We start from the raw sequence: 27,233 nt of genomic DNA on the forward strand, positions 1-27,233 counted from the left end.
AGGTGTCCAGTTACCTTTTGTCACCTATAGTCTGACTAGAAAAGTGCCAGAGGAGATTTTAACAGTTGTTATGTTATTCTAGGCTAAAGAAATAACCTACTGAGTTATCTATCCATCTGAGAAATTAATTTTAATTATGCTCTTGGCAATGTTCTTCATCTTATTTGACATCAGAATAGCATGGGAGGTATTGTAAAAATGTTAACAAGGTCTTAGTCCCAGAAATTTTGATGCAATGGGTTCATGATCTACTTCTGAAAGATTTTCAGATGATTCTAGTAAGTTTTGGTGCTATAGGGATCTGATATTCTTAGTTGAGATGAGAACTACAGAATTTTGGTTATGTTCCTTTGAGAGCATCATTTAAAAATTTATATTTGAAAGACCAAAATGTACTTGGACATTATTGAAGTGGTTGAGATGTGTGAAGAATGGCAGAATACATCATCTGAAAATAAGCCACTTAGGTATAGTGATTATTTTGAGCTACGGGCTCTTGTAAACCTGCAAATACAGGGAGAAGTTTTCTCTGATTCCCCTTCTCTTTCTAAAGACAGATCCTCCAAAAGGAACTCAATTGTCATAAGTCACCCCCCCGGAGTTTCATTCCCAAGAAAGTTTGACGATTATTTTAACAGTCTAATCTCCATTAAAAGGGGAGATTTTCAGGTTCTCTGCTCCAACTAATTAAGGGTGGAGCTGAGTGGAGAGGAGACATAGAAAAAGGCTTAAAGGAGGCACATAAGGCAGACTTGCAAAGAAGTCCTGCTTGCGTCCCAGCCTTGGACCTTCACCATGGACTTCACTTGCGGAACATTGGAAGGAGACACGTAGAGAGTCAAGACATGCAGAGATACTTGGAAGAGAAGTGTGTGAGGAGCCTGTGGGGAAGCTGACAATAGCAGCTGTTACCTTGATTTATACTCTGATTTTTGTTCCTTTTCATCCCAAACTTGCCTGACCCCTTGTACCCCTGTCCTATGGTTCCTGACCAGAAAGGTGCCTTAGACTCACGGCAAGTTTTTGCGTCTCAGCTGCCCTACCTTGGGCCAACACTGTTTGGCTGGGGATGGGTAACTTTGGGTGTTTTATTGGAAATTATTATCTTTTCTCTCTCTCTCTCTCTCTATGAACATTGTCCTATTAAAGTTCTTTCACACTAAGAGTATACTTTGTCTTATGCGGTGGGTGGCAGAACCATTTAGGGCATGCAAGTATGGGAGTCCTGGGGTTCCCCTCCTTCTGCACACTAGTATTATCACAGGAAAGGAGACTAAAGGTCAATTCCTCACCCAGACAAACTCTGTCACAAACTATTATATCTCCCATCTGTTGTTTTCAAGGACCAAACAATCCTTCTAAAAATAATCTACCCTTCCTAAATGGCTTACTTCCTCTCTTCACTTTTCCTATTAAGATGACATTAAGTCTGAATTCTAAGTCACCTCAGAGAACTGCTCATTTTCTACTGTGAATGTGGTATACATGTCAATAAACTCTTTTTGGTTTTTCTCTTGATCATCTGTGTTTTATTACAAGGGTCTCAGACAAAAGCACAAAATGGTAGAGGGAAAACTGTTTTTTGTCCCTACATATGTCAATCATGTTCTGCAATAGTTAGCTACTGCCATGAGCATGAGGGAAGCTTCTCCAACAATTGAGAGAAATGAAATTACCTTTATAGAATTAAACCACCACAGATTATCTTTGCTCAGTCTCTTTGAGTGATATGGAAGTAGTCTTAGGTCAGCAAAATCTGAAAGTTATAGGCTTAAAAATATTAAAAATTCTAAAGAAAGAAGAGAGGGAAGAAAAAGAATTTTCTTCCACCTCTGACTTCCTGACTGTGACACCCTGTAATAAAAGCATATTAAAAAGTCAACGGGAAATTTAACGACATGTATATCAAACATACTATGGGAGATACACAAGGAACCAAGTAACTTCCTGATATGGTCTTAACCAGCCCCTTAAATAGCATCTTTAGCTAAAGATAAAAGAAATATGTTGGGAAGTAGGAGAGTACAGTTATGAGAGGTTACCAGGAAAACAAAGGTAAAAAGCGTTGTTTTTGTCAGTCAGATTTTCCCTCCTGTCTTGTCTTTGCTAAGGTTTTTTTAATTTTTTTATTTTTATTTTTTGTGAGTCAGAGTCTTTCTTCTTGCTAAGAAAGGGAGACATAAAGGATAATCTCCTTTATAAATGTAAATGTCTCTTGAGAAAGGTTAACTTTCACTCCATTTTCAATGCTTCTTCTGTGTCTGCTTTTCTTAAATTATTCAGCTCAAAATAATCCTCAAACCCAAGAAGCATCTTCTGCATTATCATTTTCTGCTCCCCTTCAGAAGTATTAAGGAATAGGATGAGTCATGCACAAAACATGGGAATTTCTATCCCAAGAGGGTGGTTTCCCGGTGAAATGTGTCCAGTTTTCTCTCATGGACATGAAAGTAGCTGTTACCATAAAGAGAGTTCAACTATTTCCCATAAGACAAAATTATTCCCGTAGTTAAACATCCATTGGGTATTTTAATCCCTCAGTGGCCAAGAAACCTTTCAATGATTTGGTTGTTTACATAACCTGACTACCTTGAGAGAATAACTGTTTATTCTAATTCACCAAACATTGTGAGTCACATTTAAATAATATAAATTGATATTATGGTGTTTTTTTGGGGGGGGTTTCAGTTTCACTTGTGTCTCAATCTGATTATCTCCAAGAACTTCAAAAAGTGCCTTCCATAGGAGCAGAAGATTCTATTCTCAACTTGAAAATTCATTTAATTACTTGGAATTGTTAAAATGCATATTCTCATTCATTAGTTATGAGAGGTGGGGTTTAATATTTGCATTTTAAACATATTTCCAGGGAATGCTGTCATATATTTGATATTGTTATAATCCTGATTGATCAAGATATTATATATATTGATGCTTTAATGGCCCTGACTATGGAAAGGTGGGGGTACTTGCAACAGAATCACTTAAATTAAAAAGCAACCACTTGTTTAAGAAGACAGTGACAAACTTATGTTGGAAAGGCAAGGACAGATGAAAACCTGGCTGTGCTGAGAGGCTCTTTCTAAATCAAAATTCACAGTCAGTCCTGTTAATATGCTTCTGAAAAGTGGTATGTGTATATATATATATATATATGCACCACATTTAAGGCAATTTGAGAGGCTATGGATATCATTCCTATATTGCTGCCTTCTTCAGGATTTGGCAAGAGCCACCAGGGACTCTCTTACTGAAAAGTGGTTCCCCCTTGGCCCTCCCCATTCCCTACATAAGGACAGATACCAGGAGCTCTCTGGATGGGTACTTCCTACTCTGCATGCCAGTCTTCTGAACTGTGCCAAAAGATTCATTACCTTTTCCTTCTTTGCTTTTGGTTGAGATCTATGCTTATAATATTGAAATGTGGATTTCCTCCAATAAATTCCTATTGTAGTTATATGCATTTTTCAAATTAATTAATTTATTTATACAAGCACTGACTATAGTCAGAAGCTGGGAGGGTCAGAGAATTCACCAGAGTCAGGCACAGAACAGGAAGACTGACGAAACACACTGCTGAGTGTAGCAGTGGGTGCGGCAGGAGAGGTCTGCATGCCATGCGGGCCCCTCGCCGGCAGCCGGGGATTGAACCGGCGCTGCAGAGGCTACGGACAGCTTCACAGCCCAGCGCTCAACTGCTGCGCATTTGACTTGAAGTTATATGCATTTGACTTGAAGTTAACACTCTAAGAGATCCTGAACTGGATAAAACAAATTTGAATGTTGCTGGTCCACATTTTGTATGCCAAGATTTTATAGCATGAAATATATAAAGACAATGACCAGAACATCTTCCAATCTTTAGCAACATTCTCTAGAACTTTAAAAGAATGCATGGATATCCTCAAAAACAAGTCAATAACTTACCACCAGGAAAATACAAATCAAAATCATACGATACCATCTCACACCTGTGAGAGTGGCTCATCTCAAAAAGACCAGAAATAAGTATTTGTGAGGAATTGGAAAAAATGAACGCATGTACACTGTTGGTGGGAACGTAGACTGGCCCAGCCCCCTGTGGAAGATAGTATGGAGGTTTCTCTCAAAATATTAAAAGCAAGTCTCCCATATGACCCAGCATTTCCACTCCTAGATATACACATGAAGAATGTAAATGCACAAATTTGAAGGGATGTATGTACTCCTGTGTACTCACTGCAACTCCATAAAAGCCGAGTTATGGAAATAAACAAAGTGTCCACAGATGGAGGACTAGATTAGGAACATGTCCTTTATATACATGATAGAATACTACACAACTATAAAAAATAGATGAACTCTTATTGTTTGTGACAAAATGTATGGAACTGGAGAGGGTGATGCTAAGGGAAATAAATCAGACATAGAAAGGCAAATACCAAATGCTGCCACTTACATATGGAATATAGAGAAACAAAACAAAGGATCAGACAAAACCAAACCAATAACAAACTGTGGGCATCCAATAGCAAAACAGAGGCAAGTAGGAGAGTGGGGGAGGGAGCGATCCCAATTAGGTCCCACTAGGATTAATGAGAGAGTGGGGATGGGCATGGCGGAAAACAGACACTTGTAGAAATATGAATTTATATAGCCCCTAAAACAATTACAGTGTTGTAAACCAACTTTATCTCAATAAACATAATGTGGAAAAAAATAAACAACTTAATCAATCTGTGGAAAATGGACACATGATGGAGCTTTCCTGAGATCTTACCAAGAAACTAGTTTTGTAAGTCATTGCTGCTGCATAAAGAGTTGTATTTTACTCCTTTTTTTAATATGAAAATTTGGGATTAATGAAGCTAAATCATCTTTAAGACTTAATGATAGTGAAAGCCTTTGAATAAAATTCTCTGTACCATTTAAAAACCTAATCCAAAATGCTGCTTTAATTTGATTTATTTCAGAGAAATAACTTCTATTTTTGAAAGAAAATCAACATAGCAGGAATTAGAATAAATTAAATTTTAATTGCTCACCTTCTCCTCTACCATTTCATATTTATTCACTGATGCATGAGTAGATCATGAAAAGGTTTTTGGAAAATATATTCTGGAAGAGGGTAGGAATCATTTATAAGCTCTAACTAGATAAAAAGAGGGTGATTTTAATTTCAAAACAACTCATATCAATCAAGAAGATTCCAAAAGCTGGTGTGGTCATCACATTGAACCTGTTGTCATTAGATGTTTTAAATTCGACATAGATCAAAGATATTTAATAGTTGATATAGACTGCTATGTTTCAATCATGTGTTGGTACTTCATTGACTTAGTGATCAGATTTTCCCATTCATCACAAATTCTTTTTATTTCCATTCAAACATTTTAGCATTACTTATAAAATTGTATTTATTTTCCGGAGATATACTATCAATACCTGATATTTCATATATATTCTTTATTTTTGTTTGTCATCTATCTGTCCTCATTGAAATAATTTTTTTTAAATGTTATCTTGTGACTGTTATATTTCTAGAACCTCAAAAGGAGCAAGATACACAACTTTCAATAAATGTTTAGTAAATAAATTAATTATATTTGCTGTGATGCTGGCATAACAATCATATCAATAATTATTGAGTAGTAGGTGATGACTTAAAAGCTAAATATGGTAATATTTAGCTAACCATTATTCTAGCAACCTAGTTTAGAACATGCTAGTCACAATCAAAATTAAAGTACTATAATAATAGACAATACCTACAAATATAGCAGGAAAAAAACCTGATGTACATAAGTAAAATTCTACTGAAAGATATAAAAGAAGAACTAAATATTGTATTTAGTTGTATGACTCAGCTGGAGGCTACATCTTAGGAAGATTTAAATTCTCAAATAAACATAAAATTGTTTTGATAAAATTTAATTGAAATCGCTGGCTAAATATATTGGGAGAATTTGACAATGTAGAGAAAATAGGAGGTGTAAATCAAAAATATTTTGAAAAAGAAAAAAGAAGTGTGGAAATTTGCTTTCAAAAATTTCAAAATGTATTATAATTAAACATATTATTATAATTAAAAGACTATAGGATTAGCACAAGAAAGGCCAGGCAGACTGCATCAAGAAATAAACCCAAGGATGTTTAAAAACTTAGTATTTAGTTTGCATCACTAATCAAAATGTTAGGGATGATTTAGTTGGTGAAACTGACAAGCTATTTGAAATTAAACAAATAAATCCTCACCATACATTACATATGTTGTATAGCTCTCTCTGACCCCACTCAAAAATATAAAGAGAAAACATAATAAATACTTATTTTTATAGTTATGAGGCAATTAAAGAATTAAAACATAGAAAGAAATAACCCTGGAAAGGGCTTGAAAAGTTTTGTTAAAAGACCAGGAAAAATTTTACAACTTCAGTTTTTAAATAATCACAAACAACTAATTGAGAAAAGTGTTCAAACTAATATGTGAAACAAAATCTGCTATCTTTAATAGATGAAAAAAATATCAAATGTCAATAAATAAAGCACATATATTCACACATATCAAAATCTATAAAAACTAAAGTATATATTCTTTTTTTTGTGGGGAAGGTATGGCAGTATTTATTTATTTTTTACATTTATATATATATTTTAATATTTTATTTTATATAATTCTTACATCATTTTTCATTTTTGCACAATGTATGCATTTTCAGATTAATTAATACAAAGTAAAAATCAAAATCAACAAGCAACTATAAACCAGAGACACTACCGGGCGGGGAGGGGAGAGGAAGGATTAGGGTCAAAATAAGGGGGGGAATGATTGTATGGGAAATAAAGTATATATTCTTGTATAAATGGAAAAATTTAAAAGAATATTATAAAATGGTTACTATATATAAAACCTTAATTTTATGTAAGAATTGCTAAATCCATCATGGATGGAGTAACACAAATGAGATTCACCTTGTCATGAGAAACAACTAAAAATATGGGTAAAACATGAAGTAGAGGTTTTGAGACATTAGACATTGGGTAACAAAGGACAGTAATCATGAAACTATAGGAAAGTAGTCGGAGCAGTGTGAAGCATACAGGACAAATATATTTAAAAATTAAAACAGCATTAGTGAGTTTGAGGACAGCTTCAGATTGCCTAATATACAACAATTTGCAATTCCTGAAGAAAGGGAGTAGCAAAATTTATTTAAAGTAATAATAAGGGGACATTTTCCAAATTTGATTTAAATATAAACACCAGAAAATCAAGAAACTTTGTATGCTCCCCTCCACCTCCAAAAAAAGATAAGGGTTGGCTATCTGGAAATAAAGACAATTCTAGATTAAGGAAATAGTATGATTAGGAGTAGGTACCATGTTCCTCACTCCACTTAATGACTTAATTTTAAAAAGCTAAAGGATGGTATGTATACGAGCATCCAGTTTTCAAATATGTCAAGAACACTGTAACAATAGTTGAGAGTTTACAAGGCAGCCAAAGGAAGAGGACAGAAAATACTGTGAAAGGAATAAAAGATAAAGGTAATACATTACTATGGCAGAAGCAGAAAGCTAACAGTCAGCTGGTGGTATTGCCATTTTATATTTTCTTCTCCAGAACTAAAGATTCAGATCTGAAGGCAGACCAGGGAAGTAGTCATGACACGTCTCTGGAAGTGTATGCAAACATTGTGGTGCCCTGGTAGAGCAGCCATATCTCAGTCTGCTGGTTCTTCCTTGGACAGAGATTCAGACTGGCATCACAGATTTCAAATCCAACTATCCATTGAATTATTTTTAAGTGCTCATTTACTTTCTGCTACAGTGATTTATAAAATGTGCTATTACACAATAGCTGTCTGCTCATTTACAAAATACTCATGCATTAATAGACATGAATGAATTGCAATTAATGATGCTAAGCAATGTGGATTATGATCACATGTGAACATTCTGTGCTACTCATGCATCCATCTAATCACAGAATGCACTGATTCCGTCACTGAGACTAACCTGATAGGATATGGTAATAAGTTGACATAATTAATGCATATACTGGTCTAAAAATTGTATCAAATATATTCCTTATGTTGAAATAGCATAATTACTGCAGCAAAGACCAACAGTCTCTCACTGAAACAAATTATGCTGGGTGGCATAATTCATTGACAGTAAAATAACAATCAATGTGAAAATATGTGATGGTGTCTATAAAAGATATTTTACTGACAATATGTACATTGCAAATTCTATTGGTTCAGGGCAGATGCTCTGTAATAATTGGATTTTTTTATCTTCTACAGTGAATATTTTTTAGGTTATCTGTGAAATTAAATCTGAATTTTAAATACAAAAAAAAAATGACGGGCAGAGCTAAGCAGTTGGTGAAACTGACAAGCTATTTGAAATTAAACAAATAAATCCTCACCATACATATGTTGTGCAGCTCTCCCTGACCCACTCAAAACTATAAAGAGAAAACATAATAAATACTTATTTTTATAGGTATGAGGCTAAGCAGTCAGGTGACGCTATAGAACCTGGAAGACAGGTGGGTTCAGAGAGACACGTGGAGAAGAAAGGCATACTTGCTTCTTGGTTTTGCTCTTGCACCAGGGATTTAGGAGACATGGAAGGGGACTCATGGAGGACAGATGTGCAGACACTTAAGAGAGACATGAGCTTGAGAAACATGAAGGGAGGCTGACAACATCAGCTATTATCTTAACGTGGTATTTCCTTTAAATACAGTTTTCTGGGACCTGCTTGAGAACCCCATTCCTATGATTCCCATTAGAAAGTGCCTTGAGTTGTGGCAAGCTCTTCAGCAGCGCCTCTTCAGTCTGACCCTGATTGACCGGGCATTGTATTTGCCCTCACAGGGATCAAAACATGGGGAATATCTTCTTTTCTCTCTCTATGCACAAAGATAATATTAAAGTTCTTTTACACTAAGAGTCTGTTTTGTCTTTGTGCACATAGATGGCAGGATCTCTTTATAGCATGCAAATTTGGGGATTCTGTGGTGCCCCCTGGTCTCATGCTAACAGTTATTAACTGAGTTCAATTCAGAAGCCTTTGCAACAACAACAACAACAAAAATGAATAAAACAAAAGTACCCTAACAAGGCATATAGTCCAACATAGGAAATGAAACAAGAACTCGAATAAATATAATGCATTATATTATGGTATAATGACTATGCAAAACTACTGATGAAGCGATGAGGAAGGGATGATGATTTCTTGTGAAGAAAATTTAGTGAATAATTCGTGGAGTAAGGGACCTCTGAATGGGGTTTAATAACAGAGACAATTATAAAAGCAATATATGGGCTTGAGAATGGCATTTGAAATAAAAGGTAGGGACAAAGATACTAGGTAAAAAGGGTGGAATTAATACTTATAAGCAAAAAATGATATCAGTTTAAGTACATTGTAGAAAACTTAGTTGGAACAGTAAGTAATACTTTTAAAATGTCTTAAAGAGCCATTGAAAGTAATAGTTGCATATTTTTTGTATAATCTTTAACCACAGCATACATGTGAAGTATTGAAATAAAACTGGATATCAAAGCCAAAAGATGTGTTCTTTTTTTTTTTTAATATTAAATTTTATTTTTATATTCCCCCATACAATTGCAAACGCCCCATTCTGACCCCAATCCGCTGACTGAAGTTTATCTGTTGTTCTTTCCTCTAGTATCCATGTGGTAGTTTTAAAATATTCATTTCATCATTGATTTCTTTGTGTTTATAAGCCTAACACTTCAACAACCAGAAATAGGCAGCGATGTCTAGAACATATATTATGTGCACAAAAAGCATTTTTAGAAATACTATCATTCTAATTCTTAAACAGTTTGCATGCTCAGAGAACACAGAATTGCTTTCCCAATTCTGAAAGATTAAACTAGAACAAATTATATGTTAAAAAAAAACCTGACCAATTATTAGGAGTTCAGTATTTCAGCTTTAAGAAAAAGAGTGAGAGCCTCTCCTGGTGGCGCAGGCGGTTGAGTGCAGTGCTGTAAAGCTGGCCACAGCCTCTGCAGCGCGGGTTCGATCCTGGCTGGCCCACGAGGGTCCCACATGGCGCAGCAGACCTCTCCTGTCTTGCCTGCTGCTCCCCTCAGCAGTGTATTTCAGTCAGTCTGCCTGTTTTTTTCCCCACTCTGTCTCTGGTGAATCCTCTCACCCTCCCACACATCTGGCCTGTACCCCGGTTCTCATATGCAGAAAAAATAAATCTTTTTAAAGAAAAAGAGTGAAATGTCCCTCAGAATTTTTTGCAAATGAGCTGGATATAAATGAAGATATAGATGTATCCATGATAAAAACAAGATGTCTTTTCCACCAAAAGGAGAAAAAACCAGATGTGGAGATTTAGTCAAATACTGATGAATGTAAAGAAAGAAGTTGATCAAAAATGGTGAAATCCTGCCCTCCTGTTGTGAATCACAACAATGTTCACATTGAATTCTAACAGTCTAAAATTGTTTTGTCAAGTATTACATATATCAGGACCACTCAGGAGTTAATTGTTCTTTCTGATGTGCATTTTTGGTATGTGGTTAAAAAAAATCCACATAACATAAATTTTAGCAACTTAATCACTTAACACCACAATTCAGTAGCATCAATATTGTCACATTATATGAGAATGATCTCCAAAATCTTTACATCTTGTGAATCTGAAATTCTACTCCCATTAAATAAATACTTTCCTTTCCCCTGACCCCAGGCTCTGGCAGCTACCATTCCTCTCTGCCTCCATAAACTTGATCGTTCCAGATACCTCATTTAAATGGGGTAACACAGTGTTTGTCCCTCAGACTGACTGGCTTCATTGTGCTGCCTGTCCTTAAGCTTCATCCATGCTGTGACCTGGGAAAAGCTCTCACTGTGTGCATTTTTCAAATGTATCCAGAGTTTCCATTTGTGACACAAACATTTTCTTCCATCTTTTCTTTCTTTTTTTAAAAAATTAATATCTTTACCAGTACCAGTGGGTTTTCATTTATTTGTCTGCATTAATTTTGGGGGGAGCATAGTGCACAAAATATTTGTATTGATCCTCTGAATATTACTGATGAAAAGAATTGAAATACAGCAAAGGCATGCACATTACAGATGTCTGAAGTGTGAGAATAGGAGTGGTTTGTGCTGATTTATATTTTACTCAAAAAGTTGTGTTTGTTAAGTAGTTTTTCATGTGTCTACTTCTCAGTATACTTCACTCAGATTTATGCCCTAGTAAAAATAGCAGTTACTTCATGCCATGTATGTATTCACTTACAAAGAGTAGAAAATAATAAATCCATGAACATCAAGAATTTGCTTTGTCTCTGAAGTAAAATAGTTTAAGTTCTCCTCCCTCTGATCTAATGAGCTTCTAATCTTAATCCAGTGAGATGTAGAAACTAGGTGCTCAATTAATCTCTCTATGAAGCCTATTTTGCTACTGTGAAAATGATGTTGAAACTGACATAAAAATTATTGCAGCCAGGATTAATATCTTGCAGAAAGCACATAAGAGACGATTATGCACACTGGATCTTCTTTCAGTTTCTAAGCCAAGGAGGTCTTTCCTGAAGCTATTGCACCTGCTGCTCCTTCTGTGGAGAGCACTCTCCTTCAAGAGATTAGTAACCGTGGTTCTTTTTTGTTATTTAGATAAGCATTTTAAATATCACTTAATCAAAAGGGCTTACTTGACCACTCAATCTAATAACACTGGCCCTTCCTGGAGTTAATCCACTGAATTTTTTGTTTTCCTAATACGAGTTCTGTATGAAACTGTTTTTTATTTATTTGTCTGTGATCCTTTTCACCTTCCAAGGAGATAGGCTTCACACATAAAGCCCTTTTTCCTGTTGTTGCTCCATTTATACTAACAGGAACCAAAGAGATAATTAATTGTTGCTGAATTGATAAATAACTGAATATATGCAATATTAATTATACTATTATATTTAAAAGCTTATACAAAGAAAACTGTAGTAAAATGAAGAAACAATAATATACAAATGAGGAAATAATTAAATATCCATAACACACATATGTATACAGTCAAAACATTTCCACAATTTACCTTTCCATATATGCTTAGTCTTTTGGAATCAATGTATGGCTGTTTAAGTAAAAATCTACAATGAAAAAGACAAAAGAACAGTTACATCTGGAGTCAATGCATGCAGGAATTCATTCTTGACATTCAAAACAAACAAAACAACACAGAAGTCAGATTAGAAATACTGAAGGAATTATTTCATGTAGAAGGGTCATATATTCAAAATCTTGCTCCTCAAAATGATGGTACAACAGTTTTGCTACCTCCTGGTAACTTGGTACAAATGCAAAGTCTTGGGCTCGATTCCAGCCCTACTGAATCATCTCTATTGTAATATCTTAGCCAATTTATAGGAACTATTTTAAAGAACCTACTAGCTTTCTCAGGTGATCCTTTCATGCCAATGTGATAATGGTATCTATGAAAACTCAAGAATTGTTAATTAACTAGGAAAATAATAGACATTATGGATTATGGTAAATAAATAATATATAGCTTAATTAAAGTTTCTCCATTTTCATAAATCCAAAGTGAATTCTAATTCCACAGGGGAAGTATGATAATTCTTTTATTATGGCTCCTAGAGTGAAAGGTAATTGAAGAAAATGCAATTGTCTAAATGATGAACTTAGATAATTATCCAACCACTAAAATACAAATCTCTGAGTCAGCATCAGTGTTATTCTATATCTAGCTTCTGTCATGAACAATAGGAAAATGTGCATCCACTTACTTCACAGCTGCTATTTGGTCCTTTACTTCCACTGAACCTAACCTTCGATGAATCTCCTGCAAAATTTTCAGGCCCTGGAATCCACTTCCTCTGCCATCAAATCGTGCTATGATGACGTTATCCGTGTCTACTAATACTGAATCCCAGTCAATATGGAACTTATCTGTAACCAGCTGGCCTCCTGGTTCTTCATCCCTGCAAATACCAACACATTGGACCAAAACGAGAACAACTGACAATCAGGTAGAAATTTTTCTTTCATACTACTTAAAAATTATGGAAAAGACATATTCACTATTAAAATTTCTGTTAATCCTTGATGATAAACCTGAAAGCATAAGTTCCATTTCTTTTGTAAAAATGTTAATGATGACTGCACTGAATGAAATAAAAATATGAAACAAGATTTGAAATTGGATATGAAAGATTAATTTAATGCAGTTTTTTCAAAAGGAAAAATACATGCATTCCCCATAGGCATTCCTAAAGGATGATCATCAGGTTAACCTATAGGCCCATCTTTATTGGATTTCCTCCCAGTGTGTTTTAGAAATGTCTTGCAGCCAAAGGGTCTAATAGAGAGCAGAGTCAGTTATGGAGACTTGATAATAATTTAACAAGAAATGCACAACCCTAAAGAATGTCAGACTCAAAAAGAAATACTGCATTAATAATTCCTGATTTTTTTTTTTTTGAGGTGAAATTCTCACTGCAGAAAAGTTAAGCAAACAGTGAGGAAAAGTTCTTTTTCATCACTAAAGTTGACAGCAAGGAAGGGAAGCAGAGACACACTTGTTTGAAAAATTTCAAAGCTAAAAGAAGGATATACAACATGAACATTCTCTATAGAGGGAAAGGCTGATATAAATTTTTAGCTACAAGTTTTCATACAACAGATTATAATGCTATTATTTTTCAGAATAAAGAAAAAGTAAAAAAGGAGATTCCAATAAAATCACAGATTATCCAGGTCTAAACCTATATATAATTCAAGCACAGTTGTCTAGGTGATAGATTGGAAGAACATTAAAACACCTAACTCTGCAAAGATCTCCATTTTCAGTTGGGCTACATTCCAGAAATATCTGTAAAGATACCAAACGCTCTTGCCTTCATATTTATGCAAATATGTTATCTAGCAGCATCAAAATACAAGCTGATCCTCAACAAGATTTTAGATTATCAGAGATTTGCTAAAGAGGATAATTTTCAGGTAACAAAGGGAATTGAGCAGATAAAGAGGCTGTGTGGTACCAGTGAGTTAGGCCAAAGAGGAAGTAGGGAATGGGATAAAACATGAATTAACTCAAATATATTGAATGTTAAAAGTTGAATTGTGGTTCCCCAGATTCATAAATTGAATCTGTAAGCCCCAGGACCATAGAATTTGGCTGTGCCTGGAGAGACAATGCCTTGACAGTGGTGATTAAAGTGGACGAGACTGTGGGTCCTAGTCCAATCTGACTGGTCTTTTATAAGAAGAAGAAATTAGGGCACACATAGAAACCTCAGCATAGAGCAAAGAACATGTGAAAAGGTAGCAAGAGGGTAGGCATCTGAAAGCTAAAGAGAAAGGCCTCAGAAGAAACCTGCTGACACCCTGATCTTGAATGACTAGCTCTGTTATTTAAGATACTCAGCTTTTGGTTTTTTAGGGAAGTCCTAGTAAACTAATGTGGTTTAAGCACTGAATATCAATTTTCTTATTTGCTTCTTTAACCAGTTTGAGGAAGAAGTTGCCTGTTGCATGGTTTTTTACACCTATGATAATTTCTATAACTTAAATAAATTGTACCATACCAAAATTTTAGACATCCCTTCTCTCCATTTCCACTAAATAACACATTTGATAAACTGTAATACAAATCCAGTACTGCTTTGTCTTTGTCTAGAAGTGCTCCAGTTATTTTTTAAATTTTTTATTCATTGTCATTTTTGCAACTTGAGCTCTTAGTTGGACTATCTGGAATTGTTACTCTACCTATCTGTGTTTTCTGATTGAGAATTCTATTGACCTACTTCAGGAAAAAGTTTAAATTGCTAGTTTTTTTCCCAGAGTCCCAGATGATACTTATATAACTTACCTACTGTTTGAGAAATAGCATGAATTATTATGCCTAGCACAGTTTCTGGCGCATGGAATACAGAGCAAATTCTTGTTGTACTAGACACTTACTGGAAAAGTGGACTCAGGAAGAAGTTTCAAATGGAAAAAGCTTAAAAACTGTTGAGTTTATATATAAACATTGTATTTTGAGCCTTGGGGATTTACTGCAAATATTAGAAAACAATACATGATATACAGAGGATGATATACCAGGATTAACTTCAATCTTTAAAGTTGAGTAAAAAATATGACACTACTTCCCAACTTCACTTTGAATATAGGTAAGACCATAAAACTTCAAGACTCAGTTTCTTTATTTTTAATAAAGGAAATTATTGTCTTTCTCCTTCAGAATTCTGTATTTCAGAACAGTTTATGGAATAGAGTCAGCAATATAAAACCAGTATTAGATTCAGGGAATAATAGAAATGTTATTACACTTGCTTGAAGACAATTTTTTTATTTATATTAAGCATATTTCTTTCATTTCAAAATGGAGAATTTATATAGAACTATGGTCAATTGTGCAGAAATTAAACTGGGCAAGATCTGTGGATGAAGATATTGTGACACATTGTGTCACACATTGTGTCACTCTTATGTCAGAAGGTCTTCCATTTTTTAGATGTACCAATGATAATCTAAAGAAAATCAAAAATTATAATCAACACATCTCTTGAAGTGTTTATTAGAGTGCTGTAAGCTAAAAGGCAGGATTTTCCAACTTTAAACACTAGTAGCAGCTCGCAAGTAACTTTGTAAAATGTTTTGTTAATTTGGAAGATATAATTCACTAATTTACATATGGCCCATTGCAGTATTCACAGTTATTTTAGGAGTCCACAGCTATGTTAAATTTAGACAAATTGTAAATAACATTTTGTGGCAGGCATATACATAATGTTAAAATATTATCATATGACATATTTTTTCAAACTACCAGTTTTTTTCCAAACAAAAAACCTTCAAATTCCATATGCCTGCAATACTCAGTGTGGAAAAAAAACAAAACAAAACACATTTTCACTCCTTGGCTCTTTTCTCTAAATTGTCCATGTTTAACTTCAACCTTGTCCTTGCAAATTTTTATGTTACAATACGAAATGTTATAAATATGTTATCAGAAAATGATTTTAATTGATTTTTCTGTCAAGTTGGGTGTGTTCTTTCTCTTTGATGATGTAGGCTGATCTGTTTCAAAGTGAATCATAAAAGAACATGGCTTTTAAAGCTAAACATTACCTTTATAAGGAACAAGCCAGATCCAGGAGCAGGGGTGGAGATTGTTTGAAAAGTGGTGATTGGAAAATATCAGATTTGTTTTTGCAAATAAAGTCAAGAAAACACTACTTATTTGGCAACGTAGGAATAACAGGATATTTGGTAGCAGAGATGACCATAGGAATGTAGTATAGACCAAATCACCCATGACATAATAAATGAGTTCTATGAGTCATGTATATTGGCTATAATAATCGGTGGGCTCTAATTCATTTGGCTTCTGTTTGTATGTCTAAGTGTCTTCTCTAAGTGTGTTCATCTTTTATTCCCCATACATTATTGTACTTTATTCTGTCCAGAAATTGCTGGGAATCTTTCGAAAGGAAGATGTTTCGAGGTGAAGAAGGGGGGCATACATTTTTGTTGAAAGTTGGGGTGAAAAGAAAAAGTCCATCTGTTTTAAGCAGTGGAAAGGTCACAACAATATGAAACTTGACTATTTCCTAACACAGACAGCAAAATCAAATAAAGATTGCAAACTTTTCCTAGAATCTAAGGTCCTCAAGGGTAGTCTTCATCTATTTCAATACCATTGATAGCGTCTGTATGGATGAAGAGCTTAGGATGAGGGCATATAATATAAAAAGAAAGATAGGTAATAGACACCACATACAATACATTTCTAAAGGACAGCATTAACAACCTCTTTACAACATACCAAAACATCATCTATGCCAAAACTGAATTAAAGCAAAATGATTTGATCAAACCACATGATTGGTCAGAATCACAAATTGCTATTTAAATTCATGAAAGAGGGTTGAATTTATCTTCAGAGTACATAGGTTGATCCTGAGTTTAGTATGAGTTACCTTGAACAATTATATACCCTTTATTATTATTATTATTATTATTATTATTATTATATTTTTTTTTTTAGTGAAAACTATCACAAAAGTCCTCCCTGGTGTCACACAGGGTTAAGTCTCAGTACTATGAAGCACTCTGCAGGCACTGCAGCATGAGTTTGATCCCTGGCCAGGGAGCTGACCAACATGGCATAGCAGACCTCTCCAATCTCACCTGCTGCTCCCCTCAGCAGTGTATTTCAATAGATCCACCTGTTCTGTTTCCCACTCTGTGTCTGGTGAATCTTCTCACCCTTCTGCACCTCTGGCCTACACCCCAGTTCTTGTATGCATAAAAAATAAATATCTAGAAAAAAATGATCACACAAATACAAAATACCAGATACATTTTTTAAATATTTAGTATCTTCATTAAAAATAATACATTTTGAATTAGAAAAAAATATATATTTTGAATTAAGATCCAATATAGTACATTTGTAAAAGTGCTATTAGTAGCACTTTGGTTACAACAAATGAAAGGAAAATATTTCCTATAAAAGCCCTTGCCATGATTGATATATTGCCCTGTCACATGGTTTTGTTTTCCTACATGGCAGAATTTTAACGCTGCTATACTACATATATATGTGTCCATTGGGCCATAAAAATAGAGGAATATAGGAGAAACAAAGAAGGGATCCTGGAAAAAAAAATAAAAAACCAAAATGGACAGGCAACTATAAATCAGAGACATTCTGCAGGGTTTGGGGAGGGAGAGAGATGAAAACGGGGAGGGAAGAGCCCAAGGGATTATGGTGCACGGGTGACTTGGTGATGGGAATTTTACCAGGACTGCAACTGAGAGGAGAAATGAACAGTGATGTAAAATATATATAAACAAATCAATTAATCAATTAAAAAATAGGGGACACAGAATAACTTATTGTAATTTCATTTCTTTGTTCTTTCAAGATTTAAATATTGACGTCAGCTGCACGAGTGCTAGGTAAGCGCTAGAATCACTGAGAACCAACATTTTTAACTCTATGTCATATATAATAAACTAAAAAAGAGTATGTAAGAAAGGGTGAAGAACAAAAGGAAGGTAAGATAAGTGGTAAGGTAAGGTAAGGCAAGAAAGTGTGAAGAGCCACATCATACTGAATTCATCAGAAAATCAATTTTCAATGGTTGTTCTTTAGGACAGAATTCATTTTCAGACAGAACATGAGTTTGACATAGAATACTAGCTTTAATCAATATTCCTCTTGCCTTATTCTGAAAATTTACTTTACAGAAATTTTCTGTTGGTGATGATTTAGTCATAACATTTAACAAATGTATATCTGTATCCAAACATTAACGAAATTGGCCCTCTTTAAAGCAGTATACTGAAAAGGATTCAGCAGATGGGTGCACTGACTGCTGGCTCAAGTCAATCCAGTCTCTCTTCTCTTGTTTCCAAAGAAATACATATACATGCAGCATCCAAACAAGAGTCCTATCCTCTACACCTTTCTAGATTATAGAACTTGTGACATAGCCATTAAGTTTTTTGGGAAGCTTTTTTCCCCCATTTTTTTATATTAAAAACCTTCTCTATTAATTTTGTGTGTTTTTTTTTTTTAAGGTTTATTTATTTATTTATACAAGCACTGGGTACAGTCAGAAGCGCGGGAGGGTGAGAGAATTCACCAGAGCCAGAGCTGGGAGCAGAGCAGGCAGAAGGCCCGAAGCACACTGCTGAGGGGAGCAGCGGGCGGCAGGAGAGGTCTGCACACCACGTGGGACCCTCCTCCGGTGGCAGGGGAGCAGCCGGTGGCTGGGGAGCAGCCGGTGGCTGGGGAGCAGCCAGGATCGAACCGGCACAGCAGAGGCTGGGGCAGCTTCGCAACCCAGCGCTCAACCGCTGCACCACCTGGGAGGCCCTTGTGTTTTATTTTTATTAATCAATTTGAAGTTCTGAACTGGGAGGGTAGTTTGCATTAATAAGATGGAATTTATTTTCCCCTCCTCCTAATTTTCTCATTTCTTCCCTTCTCCTCCTATATCTTATAAAATAGCCGTCCACCTCTCAGGGTCAATTTCTGTCTACGAAAGGCACTCTTTCTTGTCTTGAAGGGAATTCATTTCTATTTGGTTCTTTGGTTTCTCTCAAATAGAAGCCAGAGATTGTTTCCTTAGCATGATACAAAACTGTATAACAACTATCATTAGTGCAATGAAAAAATGCAGAATCCAGTTCTTTACATTAAGTTATTTATACTGTAGTAGAAAGCTGCTACATATATAAAAAAAAAAGAAAGAAAAAAAGAAAAGCTTATCAGAATATAAGTTGAAGTACTGAACAGCATAGATATTAATGATCCAGATATAAAATTCAAGAATGGACTGTTAGTATTATCCACACAAAATTAACCTCGGGATAAACATATTAGCACATGAAAATATCTAAAAACCAACAGAATAGGGCCACAGGGACACCTTGCAGACAAAATAGTGGAAACTGGGAGGAAGCTCCAATCTTCTAACGATCTCTGCTGTCAAAATCTTGCTACATTAATTATTATACACTGGGCAATTTCCATTTGGGGTAATTTCTTTGTTTCTTTTTTTTTTTTTAAGATTTATTTATACAAGCACTGGGTACAGTCAGAAGAGCGGGAGGGTGAGAGAATTCACCAGAGCCAGAGCGGGGAGCAGAGCAGGCAGAAGGACCGAAGTACACTGATGAGGGGAGCAGCGGGCGGCAGGAGAGGTCTGCGTGCCATGTGGGACCCTCCTCCCGTGGCCGGGGAGCAGCCGGGGATCGAACCGGTGCTGCAGAGGCTGCGGGCAGCTTTGCAACCCAGAGCTCAACCGCTGCGCCACTGGGGAGGCCCTTGGGGTAATTTCTAACAGAGTAAGGGAGTAGAAAGGGAAGGGAGTTTTGTGATTTTTATTTTTAGTTACTGGAAATGGAAATATTATTACAGAGTTAGACAAGCACTTGAGCTACTCCTTTGCCTTTTTGAGAGGGTCACTTATAAATCACTCATAGTCAGAAGAAAATTCAGCATATGTTTAGACAGATTAAAAACAGGAGACTCTGTCTCAGTGTGTTGTGTGTGTGTGTGCGCACACATATGGCATATAAATTCATACAGTAGGTCTGCATAAATTTTTAATGGAGAATAACCTATATGCTGACTTTAGAAACATTACTATACTGAAGGAAATTAGTACTAATTATGTATATCATTAAAAAGAATAAAAGAAGCAGGGGAAATCTCAACAATCATATTTCTTCATTTTCTCAGGGAAAATACTATTCATCATGGTAATTTAGTGAGTGTAAAATCGAGTATGTAATATGTGGTAAGATTTACATAAGGGATTGTGACGGGTAAGTTATACCAGAATGGACACTAACCATACACAAACTTTGAACCTGCATTTTCCTGGGTGGGGATTTGTTCACCTCCAATAATATATAGTGGTTATACAAGAACTTTATTTTAAAAAACTATATTATCTTTTTTTATGTTTCTACACGTAAATTTATCAATTGCACAAGCAAATTTTAATCTGTTTACTTTGTTGTGCCTATTAAATAAGAATAACAATGAAAGTGATAACTATGGGTAAACGTTATTATCAGAACCATTTTACAGTTTAATAAACTGAGAAACACTGAGCTAAAGCAACTGTAAATCAAGGATGAATAAATAAACTTTTTCTTTGAGACAACATAATGATAATAGTTGACCCCAGCAAAATATTAATTTGCTACCTTTGCCATTTCAACAATTCTATTCTGAAACAAAAGAAAATTGGGTTTCTTAGCCAGAATATGACTAATAATTTAATCCATATGAAACTATCATATTGTTCATGTAAACCATTCATATCTCAGATCTGCAGTAGCAGAGAAGAGCTCAAATATATAAATATGTATGTCATAGAAGCAATTTTATATATTTATATATATGCACATAAATCTGTAAATTTAAAGAAATCATCAAAGATAATGCATTATATACACATTTGTTTCAAAGTTAGAATTTATATTCTTATGCCATTTTCTCAATACATTAACTTTGACTTTGTACAATTTAAAATAGTACTAAGAAAATCAAGCTGGCAATTATGATGCATATCTACGGATTGTGAAAGAACAAGGTCCAATTTGTTCAAGAAAAATATGAAAAGAAATAATCCCCTTCTCTATTTCCATTACCTAGATTAAATGCCATGTCTTATCTTTTCTTAATCATTTCCTGTGTATTACAATGTGGATACATTTCCCATCCACTTAAATGAGAATGTTTAACAGGAGAAAAATCAGAAACTTAAAATTTAATCTTCGACCCTCATTATATGGCAAAACAATAATAATCACTCTTTGAGATGAGTACTAGCTATCTCTCTCATCTATATCAAACATATTCATATGTTATATTTACTAGTAACTAAGAGTGAAGTGGGTATGTATCTTGTATGAACAAATTAAGGATCAAATAATGTTAGAGAGACTTTGAAATATATCTGTCTCTATTTTTGGGAAACAAAATATCTCACAAAAATTTGAGTCCACTGAATAAATACAGTGTAAAGACTTCCCATAAACTGAACATTTTGATCGGAATTCAGAATTTTACGAACTAGTCTGGGCAAGAATTTGATCTCTCATATGGGAATCTAGGAACTTAACAATTCCCATAAACACTATTTTATACCAAAGCATTAGCCTTTCACTAGTGAAAAATATCTCATTCTAGAAAGTATTGTAAACTGTTAAGTGGGAAGAACAAAAGGTTATTTTAAAAATAATGGTAGAGAAGTCTCTATTATTTCCAGTGAGCATTTTTGATCATTTGCCAATAATAATTATCACACTAAGTAGGCAGACGATATTGCAGAGTAGAAAGAACAGTGTTTTTGATCCAAAAATAAATTAGTAAAACTTGAGTTCAAATGCTTATTTTGCTTCCACATGATTTTGGAAGTAATATACAGGGCATATTTTAGATGTGGTTTCCTTGTGTTAAAATGGGGCTAATGCTTATCTTGCTTGGCTTCTCTAAGAATTGAAGGTGGTGTTTATACCACCTCCAATAATGCCATTTATACAGTAAACACTTAATAAGTGGTAGCTATTATTATAGCCAATCATTTTTAAGAAAATAAGTCCAATAATCAAATGTAAAAACAATGACATGAACATCAACCATTATTTAGCAACATTGAGAAAGGTTGTAAGAGAAATGTGAGACTCAACTCACATTTTTCTAAGTAGGAAACTAAATTGATTCATCTAAAACTCTGAATTTAAGCACATTATAAATTCTAAAATCATTTGTTTCTCCATCTTGACTTTAATTCAGGATCGATTGCTTTGCTTATTCATCTATTCATGGATTCATATATTCATTCATTCAATATTTACTAACCACAAATAATGTTTCATCCAAAGATTTCATAGTTTAATAGTAGAGATAGCAAAACAAATATTGTAATCTAGTGTGGTTACATGCTATAACAACATCATATATAGAATTATATGAAAATATATCTTGTAGCATTAATATTTTTCCAGTTGGAAAAGGAAACTAAAAATACTGGAAGATCATGTAAAAAGTTACAGAGGCGAGACTAAGAAGTTGGTACTTTCCTGAATAGAGTAATTTTTAAATATCTACAGACTGAGTCTCTACTAGGGGATGAATAAAACTAAATGAATATGGACAGTAGAGAAACAGGTAAAGAGTTTTGTAGGATGTTCTAGGAATGTGGCTTTTTAATAAAGAATGTGAGAATCTTAGCCAGCAGAACCACATCCAGAATGAACTAAAAGAGAAAGAATACAGTTGAAAATTAACTAGAGAGAAAATAGAACAATAAAGAACAGAAAGTACATCTAGACAACAGGGTGGCAGATTACAATAAATATAAAGCTCTAAATGTAATGTCCTGATATGAGGCATGAAGAAGAAGAATGCAGAATTTCGTATACCATCACAGAGCAAGACAAGGCACTATGGTCTAATTGACATGCTATTCAAAATTTTAAACAATATCCATGGTGTTTGTGGAAAGCAAATTATATATGAAAAAAGGGTATGTTGGGCCTCCCCGGTGGCGCAGCGGTTGAGCGCTGGGTTGCAAAGCTGCCCACAGCCTCTGCAGCGCCAGTTCGATCCCCGGCTGCTCCCCGGCCACCAGAGGAGGGTCCCACATGGCTCGCAGACCTCTCCTGCCTCCCGCTGCTCCCCTCAGCAGTGTACTTCGGTCCTTCTGCCTGCTCTGCTCCCCGCTCTGGCTCTGGTGAATTCTCTTACCCTCCCGTGCTTCTGACTATGCCCAGTGCTTGTATAAATGAATAAATAAATAAATCTTTTAAAAAAAAAAGGGTATGGTATCTTGATTGTTGGAGATGAGTATTAATTTCACTCACTATGAATGTATCAATCAATTACATTCTAATATTTAAGAGAATAAGTATATAGAAAATAGTTGACAAATTGTTTACTTCCATCACACATCAATTGAATGTTGAAAATATTTAGATAGCAATTAATATTCTCTCCATTTAGAATGACTTAATAGGAAAATTGTAATAATTACCATGTTCATTTGTTTCTAGACATCATCTGTTTATATACTCAATACATATCTGTGGAATAACTCTTATTATGAGAATTAGCTGCTCTGAGGAATACACAAATAAATTAGGTATCATTTAATTTATAGAATGAATAAAATAGATTTTAACATTTTTATTTTGTTAAAGTGCTGAAATATTGCAGAAACCATTCTGTAAATCATTGCTCTAAATACTAGCTTGCAGACATCAAAACATTGGTTCAATATCTAGTGGGAGTCAGAAATTCCCTAAATAACATATGAAAGTATCCTCAAAAAAAATAGGATAAAGTGGAAAATCACACTGTGAGCTATATGGTTCAAGATACATTGGAGCTGTTTGGACAGAATGCTATCTCGGTAAGAGGAGGCATAGATTTGGGATTATAATAGGATATATTGATGGACTGATAAGAGCGTGAAAGAAAGCTTCAGGAGGATAAGGATCACCATGAATTCATTAGGATTTTAAGGAAGAGAGAACTCAAGGGAGAGAGAACAAAGTCAAAGGAGGCATTGGAAATTAATATAGCTCACTGAATAGTCAGTGACTCCCTAGGTAAGAACTTTTCAAGTGTGGCATTGATAAGTTGAACATGAAAGAACAGAAAGTAGGAAGAGATGATAGTTCCTTGGCACTGAATGTAATCCCCTATCTCTACACTGTTTCTTTTATGGAGACAACAAACAAATAAAAAAAATCTCATCTTTTACAATAGCACATTCATCTGGATTGCTTCCTATCATGGTCTAGGTATTTGTATCATCTATCAAATAATCACCTATCAGTCTTGTACCACTAAGAGGACTGCAGGTTAGTCAGTAATTTTCCTATATGTCTACTAGGCATTTGACCATATACTTCACAAATCAAAAACACTAGAGTGTATTTTAAGACACTTATAAACTTTATATTACACAACCATTAACACAGCTTCTTGCATGCAAAATCAATATGGCAGAGGGTGTTGTACTAAATTACTTACACATGAGAAGAAAATAAGTATAACATGAACAGTAACAATTCAAGGTAGTAAATGCTTTGTACCTATAGTATAGGTACAAAGATGAAAATAGACATTTAGATCATTGAAGACTCCCTATAAAGTTAAACAATTAGGCATCCAGAAAGAAAATAGGAAGAGTATGGAAGAAAAAGGGGGTCATGACCTTATGGAGACCATTAAAGATTGAGGTCACTGAGATATATTTGTAGTGGCAATGCTTCTCAGATTTTCCATTATAGTAAGCTAATCTGTTACCAATGGTTCAAGTGTACATTCACTGAAATTAGACTTGGGATTTCAGAAAATATGACTATAGAAGGTTCTCATGATTTGTCTAGTGGCAATAGGAGCATTTCTTCTGAGGTTTCATAATGAAGAGTTAGCAGAAGGGGGATTCCGAACTGCCAGAAGCCACTTTCTTCAAGGACAAACTACCTTCCAGCTACTCAGATATCTGCTGCAGCCAGTCTCATGTAGTGATAGAATTTCCTAGATACAAAACCATCTGTCTAGGTGAAGAGATAGTTCATAGTCTGTAAATCATCTCTTAGCCACATTTATAGTCTACTCATTATTCCTCATAATTGCCCTTTTAGGAAAAGAAAATTCTATCAGTAAGTCATAGTTTACATGGTTTTGTAAGTCATAGTCTATAAAACTTCTGAGAATTTAACTCTGAAAACAAGAACTTGGATAAAATAAATATGTAGTATATTCAACATGTAAAAATGAATAAAATAAATTAATAGTAATTTTCATTCTTTTTATCAATTAAAAACATGCAAAGAAAATTCTGAGTCTGACCGCATTATTTTGTTTTAGAATGAATATTTATTAAATAACTACTAACACCAAATTATAGACATACTGAAAATTTAAATATGAAACTACTACTAATAACGATGAAGATGGTTATAATTTTAAAAACAAAGAGCTGAAGTTTTTAATACCAAATGCTACGGTGAATGTCTGTATCAATTATCCATATTTTTATTTCCAATATCTTTATAAGGAAACAGAAGTTTAGAAAAATTAATCAATGTATTAGAAAATCTTTAAGCTGAGATGTACATACAGGCTTACTTAACTCTTTTTTCTTTTAATTTTTTTGAATTTATTTACATCACTGTTCATTTTTAAACAATAGTTGCTTCCCCCCACCCCCTCAGGTGTAGTCCCCACAGACTTCCCTTCACCAAGGCACCTGTGCACCATTACCTCAGTCCCCTGTGCTCCTCCCTCCCTCTAATCCCTCTCCCTCCTCCTCCCCTGCAGGATGTCTCTGATTTATAATTGTTTTTGCTTTGTTGTGCTTTGTACTGTTATTATTTTTTTACAATGATGACTTATTTTGTTCCCCTATATTCCTGCTATAAGTGAAACCATCCAATATTTTTCTTTCTCCTTCTGGGTTATTTCACTGAGCATAATTCCTTCTAGTTCCATCCACTTTGCTGTGAATGGCATGAGTTTATCTTTTTGGATTGCTGAATAATATTCCATTGTGTTTATATGCCACATCTTTTTTACTTAAATTCTGAGTCAGAGTTACTGAGGTTTTACCATCCAGCCTCTATAAAGACCTGACTAACCCCTTTGAACAAGAGAAACTGAGTTCTGTGTTACTCCTTATATTTCCCTTTGAATTAAAAATCACCCAGACCAAAGCAAAAATCTGATGCCAGGACAAGCCTTAAGAGAGAAAAATCTGTAATTTTCAACAGAGGAAGTCTGTAATTTTTATCTTCTTTTCCCCCAAAGTGTGCTACTTCTCTGGAGACAGTTGTCCACATATCCATCTGGACATGCGAGTTATACTTCAAGGAAGGATGCCAAGTAGAGTGTGTTTCCCTAAGGCCCCTTATACTTCAGTGAATAAAAAGAAAATCTCTTTCAGTTTTGGACAGAGACAGAAAGTGAGGTATGGCGTCGAGAATTTGTTTTCCTTTTTTGTCTCATTTTAAAACTTCAAATATTTTCTCAATAAATATCATACATGCAATAAAAATCATACATGCAATTCAAATTCAAATAAAAATTGACAGAAGACAAAAAAGAGACAGAAAAGTCAAGATAAGAAAGTATATGAACTCCCTCAGGAAGACATCAAGACAGTTCAGAACCTTCTGGTTCTTAGAGAGAAAGGAGAAAGGTCTCTGAGTATGAGAAACTAAGTGAAGTTGAGGCATTAGAAATAGTAAATTCGAGAAGAAAAAGAAAAAAGTATAACATTGCCTGTACTTTTTGTCTTGTTAAAGTAAATTGACAAATTGCTTCTCTACATTAAAATATCTAAATAAAATCAATGTAAACTATGTTAAAATAAATTATAATCACAATAATTATAAGAATCATATGTGCTAGACACTTACTATGTTGTATTGCATTTGATCTAAAAAACAGTCTCAAAGCATAAGCTGTATTGCAATGCTCATTTTGTATTTGGAGAAACTGAATCTTACAAGAGGTTAAGTAATTTGCTACACAGCTACTAAATGGTTAAACTGGAATTGGAAGCCAAGTAATTTGATTCCACAGCCTGAATAATGTCACTCTACATTCAGTAGTTACAAGTAATGTTATTTTTTATTTCTATTATTGCTACTATTAAAAAAAGTAACAATGGCCCAAA

The 27,233-nt window shown here is 34.5% G+C and overlaps 1 protein-coding gene across 4 annotated transcripts in view; it reads right to left on the minus strand.

Moving 5' to 3' along the window:
• The window catches only part of DPP10 (dipeptidyl peptidase like 10), a 611,591-nt gene that overhangs the window by 9,131 nt on the left and 575,227 nt on the right, over positions 1 to 27,233 (minus strand). For all 4 annotated transcript variants that reach the window (XM_054699639.1, XM_037523252.2, XM_054699638.1 and 1 more), the window contains exons 20-21: positions 12,792 to 12,986; positions 12,080 to 12,134 (exon numbers count right to left, since the gene is read on the minus strand). In XM_054699639.1, the coding sequence (XP_054555614.1) occupies positions 12,080 to 12,134; positions 12,792 to 12,986 (250 nt within the window). The remainder of the gene's footprint in view (positions 1 to 12,079; positions 12,135 to 12,791; positions 12,987 to 27,233) is intronic.

Source organism: Talpa occidentalis, unplaced genomic scaffold (genome assembly GCF_014898055.3).
Source record: "Talpa occidentalis isolate TD23 unplaced genomic scaffold, MPIMG_talOcc4v2.1 talOcc4.3, whole genome shotgun sequence".
Classification (NCBI taxonomy): domain Eukaryota; kingdom Metazoa; phylum Chordata; class Mammalia; order Eulipotyphla; family Talpidae; genus Talpa; species Talpa occidentalis.